We start from the raw sequence: 7577 nt of genomic DNA, 5'->3' as shown, positions 1-7577 counted from the left end.
GCAAGGAAATCCAACCAGTCCATTCTGAAGGAGATCAGCCCTGGGATTTCTTTGAAAGGAATGATGCTGAAGCTGAAACTCCAGTACTTTGGCCACCTCGTGTGAAGAGTTGACTCATTGGAAAAGACTCTGATGCTGGGAGGGATTGGGGACAGGAGGAGAAGGGGACGACAGAGGATGAGATGGCTGGATGGCATCACTGACTCAATGGACGTGAGTCTGAGTGAACTCTGGGAGCTGGTGATGGACAGGGAGGCCTGGCGAGCTGCGACAGGGTCACAAAGAGTCGGACACGACTGAACTGAACTGAACTGAAAGTATTTCTAAAACTTATATTTTCACTTATATTTTATTCTAGAATGAGTTCTTTGTCTAGCTTTTACATACTACCTATGTTCCTTACTTTACTTTTTTAAGGGGGAATGGTTATAATTGCCACATTTTATAAATTCTAAGATACCTAATTTTTATTCATATATTAACATCTCTGAAATTGGAATAATTCCTAGAAGTGATAGCATCTTATAATTTACCACACTTTTGCTCTTCCTTACAATATATATCCAGAGTATCTTAGAGTCATTTTGGGTTCAAGATAAGATAAATTTTGCAGACTTGTATGTATGGCTAATTCCCTTCCTACATCTTCTGAGAACTATTAATTTATTTTCCTCTTTGATCAACAGCATGAAGACTAGATATGGAATTCTATCTACTCTTCTAAAGCTTGGCTATTGAGGAGTACAGGATGTGTATAGAATCTGTAGAAAAATAGGGGTCCTGCTCTCTTCCAGAATTTTTTTTTTTTAATGTATTAGGTCAGACTGGAAGTAGAAGGATCTAGGAAGGAAAGCCTAGGGCTTCAACCCGTCCCTGGCTTTAGTGAGAAGCCTGAATTTACAGTTCTGTCAGAATCGTCTCTAGACACCCACCTCCCATTCCACACATCTCTCCAAACTGTTTTTTTTTTTTTAATGAGCAACTGATGAATACAGGTTTGGAAGAATATATTCAAGATATTCATGGGAGTATTGTTTATAATGGTGACAAGCTACAAATAATTAAAATGTTTATCAGTAGGAGGATAACAAAATAAATGGCAATAAATTAATACCATAAAATACCAAGGAAAGAAAAAAAAAAGATAATGTAATTATTTTAAGAACTCCAAGATAACTCACTCACTTTTAAGAGAAAAGAGGAAATAGAATAAAATGCAGACTATTCCCCCATTTTTACAAAAAATGCTAAAAAAACACAGAGCAAAATTTAGACAAAAATATATTAGTTATTTACCTGTCAACTCAACTATTAGAAAGGTCAAAGAAAACTGCCATGTTTAGTCTATAAACTTCCATACTGTTAGATTTTCTATAATAAGCATGTATTCATGTATTATTTTTATAATTTAAAAAAATTATTCAAAATTTTTAGTTGAAATAACTAAAATGTTAATATTTTGAGAGCTGGAAAATTGCTAGAAGGGTGTAGACACTGCCAAAGCAAAGGCTATTTTACATTTCAAAGGCCTCAAATCCACCACTCAGATGCAAATATAATTATAGCCTTAAGATTTTAATAGTTTCTTTCATAAACTTGTGCAGTTAGTAACAAACTTACGATTCAATTCCCAAGGGAAATTCCTGGCTCATGGCTATCGTGGCTTTAAACGTTTTCTTACTTTCTTTGCACACCAGTTCTCTACCCAGATGAGGAGCTCTAAATTGAAAAAGAAAATATTAGGAAATTTTTTCCATGCTCTATCATCATCCTAAGAAGAATCTGTCATCTTCCAGTGACATTCATTAATATTTCAACTTTTCTTACTCTGAGCATAGAAATAAAATTATGCTAAAAGAGAATGAGACATGTATAACAATTGAGACAAGGGTAACAAGGAAAATAACAAGGTATAAAAAGTTATTTTACACTGAATATAATTTTAATAATCACTATTTTTAGTAACAAAGCAAAATCCTAGAAAAAAACAAACTTAAAAAATATCATTCCATATCTTTTAAATCATTTATTCAATTCAATCTCTTTTTACTATCTATGGTTCTCAGCACTGATCAATAAGAAGCAAGGTAAAGAATAAAGAATTTTATATTAATTATCGAAGGAGACATTTTATAGAAATTAAAAAAGTATACTACAAACCTTTCAACATTAAAAAGAAGACAACTTCTTCATAAGCATGAGGGTAAGTAATATTTCTTCTCCAACAAAAGAACATTTTCTATGAAAGACAGTACTTTCTTTGATATGGTCAGCTAGAAAAATTTATTTATTTCTTCATTCAAAATATTCATTCATCATTCTTTTATTCAATCAACATTTACTGGCTACAAACTATGTACTACATACTTTACTAATTATAAGCAATATAACATTAAGCAATTGTCTTGGGTAAGGACAATAAGAAGTAGTCTGGCAGAGGCTGAAACAAAGGGATGATGACATGGAAAGGTAAAAAGCAGATAAACAATGAGTGGCCTTAAACACCCTGCAAAAGACTGGATAATAAGAGAATATAAAGTTCATCTTACAGTGAAAAAACTCAAACAAGCAGTTTCACTAGGCAGTCTTCATATTCTATTTCCTTGGAATAATGTCGTATGGGTTTTGGGGAGTATATAAACTGGCAAGAGGGATGTAGAACTGCGGCTCTACATTTTACTCGAAAGAGAGAATGTAATTAGGGGTGCTTCTCCCTCATCATACTTCATCCACATTTTTAAAAGAAAAAAGAAGTGCTTCAGACAAAACTATACTACTAATTCTCTGTAAAAAATTTTTTTACAAAACTTTTTTTCTATAAACCAAAAAATACATAAACACAACAAAACCAACACTTACTTTCCATTTTCAGCAGATATATACTCTTCCCATGTAATAGTGTTCTGAGGAGGAGGGGTAAGGGACTGTCTTCGAATCGGCTGCCAAAAAAAAAAAAGAAAGAAAGAGTAAGGGGGAGAGAGAGAGGGAGAAAGAGGAGGGGGGAATAGAGACAAAAAAGAGACCAAGAGGGAGAGAGAAAAGAAAATTATCATATTTTAAAAAATATAAAGTTAAAACATATAAGAAATTACAATCTCCTTAATATCATCAATATAATGCTTTAAGAGGTTATTCGGAGATAGTTCCATGATGACATAAGCTCCATCAGTAATATTTATTATTAATATTATTTTTAAAATCTCAAAAAGAAAAGTATAAAAGAGGTAAAATCCGTTCATTCAATGCTTTAATCACCTAAAATCTTTCTGACATTATGCCAGACGCTGAACATGGGAACTACAGAGAAGTATAAAAACTAATCCTGACTTCATGAGGCTCACAGTTCAGAGCTGGAAAGAAAAAACATATACAAACATGAACAATTAATCAGGAATACAAAATATTAAATGATTAAAGACAAAATGTGCTTACAAAAATCTGGGTAATACAAGGGTTCAGAAAACAGGGCAGTCTTCTATAGACAATAAATTGAGATTAGAAGATTAACACTCCAATTTAAAAGAAAAGAAAAAGAATATTTTGGACAGGGAGAATTAATAATGAAAATACTAGGTTGACTTGAACTAGGGAGGAAAGTTCAAAAGGAATATCAACAAGAGTGGTAAGGGTCATATCAGGTTTAAAACTTACCCCTTGTCTTTGTTAACTAAGAATCTGGATCACTATAGGATAAACTGGCAAGAAAGAAATAAGGGAGTAGAGTAGAAATTGCTAAGGAAAAATGTACAAGACAAACTATATACAGCAAAAGGGTAACAAGTGAAAGACCGCTATAAATGACAACAACAACAAAAAACAGTACCACTGGGAGAGGTTCCATTCAGAGAAGTATGGTTTTGGATATAATGAGTTTAAGATGTTAATAGGCAGCATGTTAAACCAAGGATTCTGAAGACACAAAAATGAGCCAGAATCCCACCCAGCTCCACTAGCTAGCAGTTGTGTGAACTGGGACGAGTAACTTTATATAACTGTCAATTTAACTCACCTGCAAAATGGAAATATGACCATCACCCCATAGTTAAAAATTCAATGAGATAATGTATAGAAACGGTTAGTGCTTGGTATTTTGAAAGGATTCAGTAAATAATAATGAGTATTTTATACTGGGAAGTTCCTAGAGGGCAGTTACAAAAAGAGAAGGAAGGAAGGAAATCATATTTAGAAATAATGTTAAGAATTCTCTGACTAAATAAAAAGTAAGAAAACAGGACTGATGACTGAGTCCTAAAAATCACACAGATTGGGGGTGGTGGGATGGGGAATGCAGGAAGAGGACAGAAAGGAGCCTTTAAAAGGACAGAAAGGAGACTTTAAAAGTGTTTAAAATTAAAGGAGATATTAATCAATAAGAAAAAAACAGAGTACCAAGGTATCATGGAAGTGAAAAGACTGTTTCAGTACCAAAACACAAAGACTTTAAAGAAGCCTGAAAAACTGGCCATAAATTTTGTTGGCTAGAAATCATTGATGATCTCTGAGTAACAGCCGAAGAATGTGGGACGAAAGGAAACTAATAGTTTTTTGAGCATCAGGCAGTTGAAAGACAACATTCTGCCCTTGAGAAGCTTATAAAGAGATACACAGGAAGTGAATAATTATAATCCAGGGTGATGGTTATTACGATGGAGAGATCAAGAGGATGGCATAAAGAGCACAGAGATCTGCCTGACCCAGGCTGGGGCAGGCAGCCAAAAAGATGTGCGAGCAAGGCTGGTTCCTAGTGGAGAAGTCTGAAAGAAAGAGAACAAAATAACCAATTGAAGGACACTGAAGAACAAACCATGGTGAGAAAATGCATTCTGTAATAGGAAAACTACAAGCGTGGTGTGTCTAAACAGCAAGATACAGGGTAAAAGGGCAAGACAGAAGAGGAAATGTAGTTTCAAAGGGTTTTATGCAGTAAGTAGGTTGTATTTTACTCAAAAAGCAATGGACAAATATTTTGAGCAATATTATGCCGCTTTTAGAACACAAACACTGGAGCCAGACTGACTAAATCCTGGCTTTGCCAATTACTAGCTGACTTTGGAAAATTATTCAAACTCTTTTGTCTCAAGTTTAGTTAACTATAACCTCTCAGGGTTGTTGTAAGGATATAACTGGATAGTTAACCTAAAATACTTAAAACAGTGCCTAACAAATAGTAAATATTCTATACATTTTAGTTATCAAGGCTTTACATAGTTCAATCTATTGCAGAGAGCTCATTCTGGTAGCAGTAAGTTAGGAAGCTATCTCTAATTCAAATGAGAAATGATAAGGGGAGCTATTTCAAAGTGGAAGAAGAGAGATTCATGAGATCTTTAGGATTTTGTGATCAATTATAGACACAGAGGTAAGAAAAGTTAAGAAGTTCAAGGACAAATATCAGGGTGCTGACTTAGGTCATGGTAGCAGATAATGGTGGTACCACTTAAGACAGAGAAGGAAAAAAATTGTCCTATCAGATTTAAACATACTAAATTTTAGATACCTATGTTTATCCATGTGGAGGAAGGAAAACACTATAGATCTGGTGATTAAAAGTCAGGTCAGAATTGAAGGTATATATTGGGTGAGAGTTACTAGTATTTATGTGGTAACTGAAGCATCAGTTATGTATCTAACAAAGAGACATTAGAGAATACTAGATGTCTACTCAATCAATAATCTATTCTCCTATTCTTTGTTGTAAAAGAACCTTCCCACCAATTTTTGACTGGACACATTACTTTCTAGATAAGACTTCTTTTCTAGCCATCTTTACAGACAGCTAAGTGTAATCATGTAACTAAGTTCTAACTAATGGGATTTGAGCAGTGATGTGTGCAACTTCTGGCTGGGTTCTCAAACAGAACAGGCATGGCCCTTCCTTCCTAATTACTATTAGGAATTGGTATTCCTAATTGTTGGGATACTAGGTAATAAAGCATCGTATACCATGTGGATGAGAGCTAGATCCTAAAATGCTAAAGAAATATTGATAAGACAGGGGAAAAAAAAAAAAAGGATAGGTCTGAGATGAACACATAGAGCAATGAAACCATACAAACTCAGATTTTTACGTAAGAAAAAAAATAAACTCCTGTCTTGTTTAAGTTAATGTATTTTGAATCTCATAGTCAGCCAAACTAACATCATGAAAAGAGTGAAAAGTGTTAGTCGCTCAGCTGTGTCCAACTCTTTGCAGCCCCATGGGACTGTAGCACAACAGACTCCTGGGTCTATGGGATTCTCCAGGCTGGAGTGGGTTGCCACACCCTCCTTCAGGGGATCTTCCCAACCCAGGGATCCAACCTGCATTTCCTGCATTGCAGGCAGATTCTTTACCACTGAGGCCCCAGTCTATTTAATACCTATATATATATTTAATACTTGCATATATATTTGGCTATAACTAGTATTTTATATACTTCCTGGCATGATTAATGTAGCATGTCATATAATTTTTCAGGTAATAAACTTCTCTAAGCAGTTTCTACTATTTCCAGTAGAACTCTTTCTAAACTATGTATTATACATCCCCCATCTTAGTAGAGACTGTAATGAATCTAACTTAACCTTTTACTGAGCACTTTACCTCATCATTATGAAAATCAGTTGTTACATTTTAATAAGCTCTGTCTTAGTTTATGTTTATTCTAACTTGCCCTTTGTTATATACTGATACTTGCAGTTGAATCTGTCAGTGTTCCCTCCACGCAGTTATCACAACTATTTAATGAAACAGGAAGACATGAAGGCTGCCACAGGACACCTGATGGCTTTCTGTTATTTCCCCAAGTCAATAGGGTCTGTAACTGAAATGACATCAAACCTTTCCTACATAATTAAATGCAAACTTCTAATGCCTGTTTTTCTTAAAGCATAAAAAAAGAGTTTTAATTTATTGCTAGATTTGCTAAATTCTAGTATTTTATGTTGCAAAGATTTCTGGAAGTTTAAGGCATTCACGTATTTTACGTCTATGTGTTCCTATTTTGAGTTTATATATTAAAAATATGTAACCACTAACAGAGGTTAACTCAATATTCTCTCTCTATATATATAGCTAGCTGGCATACAATTAATACTGTTATCAATGACTGTCTAAGGGATAAATATGACATTGCTTCCTCCAATTGGGTAGAACAAAGTGGAAAGCAGCACCAAAAGTATAGGAGCAAGTAGCCATGACTTAAGAATTTCTGAGCACTTAAATTTTATTATAAAAAATACTGTTAAAAATATATACTAAATATTAGAACTATGTCTGGAAAGGAGGGGGGAAGAAGAAGTAGGCATGGCAAAACTAGTTAAACAGCAATTTCTCCTAAATGCTACCTATAAGCTATTTCTTATAGAAACTAAAACAAATATTTGGCTATAAAAAGAGAAGAAACTCAAAAGCTAATTATTTAGAATAAAGAACATAAATTCATTCTGAAAAAGACTAGTATATTTATTTTTAAGAAATGAAATTTTACTAAAATGTGGCTTTAAAATATAGTATTTTGGGGAATTCCCTAGCAACACAGTAGTTACAACACCACACTTTCACTGCAGAGGGCACAGGTTCAATCCCTGTTTAGGGA

The 7577-nt window shown here is 34.0% G+C and overlaps 1 protein-coding gene across 1 annotated transcript in view; it reads right to left on the bottom strand.

The window, feature by feature from the left end:
• The window catches only part of ANKRD13C (ankyrin repeat domain 13C), a 94037-nt gene that overhangs the window by 12555 nt on the left and 73905 nt on the right, over positions 1–7577 (bottom strand). The window contains exons 10-11 of the mRNA XM_010848757.1: positions 2860–2939; positions 1621–1719 (exon numbers count right to left, since the gene is read on the bottom strand). Coding sequence (XP_010847059.1) covers positions 1621–1719; positions 2860–2939 — 179 coding nt within the window. The remainder of the gene's footprint in view (positions 1–1620; positions 1720–2859; positions 2940–7577) is intronic.

This window comes from Bison bison, unplaced genomic scaffold (assembly GCF_000754665.1).
Source record: "Bison bison bison isolate TAMUID 2011002044 unplaced genomic scaffold, Bison_UMD1.0 scf7180017864271, whole genome shotgun sequence".
Classification (NCBI taxonomy): Eukaryota; Metazoa; Chordata; class Mammalia; order Artiodactyla; family Bovidae; genus Bison; species Bison bison.
The sequence above is the reverse complement of the archived record's forward strand: the minus strand, read 5'-3'. Positions and strand labels throughout refer to the sequence as shown.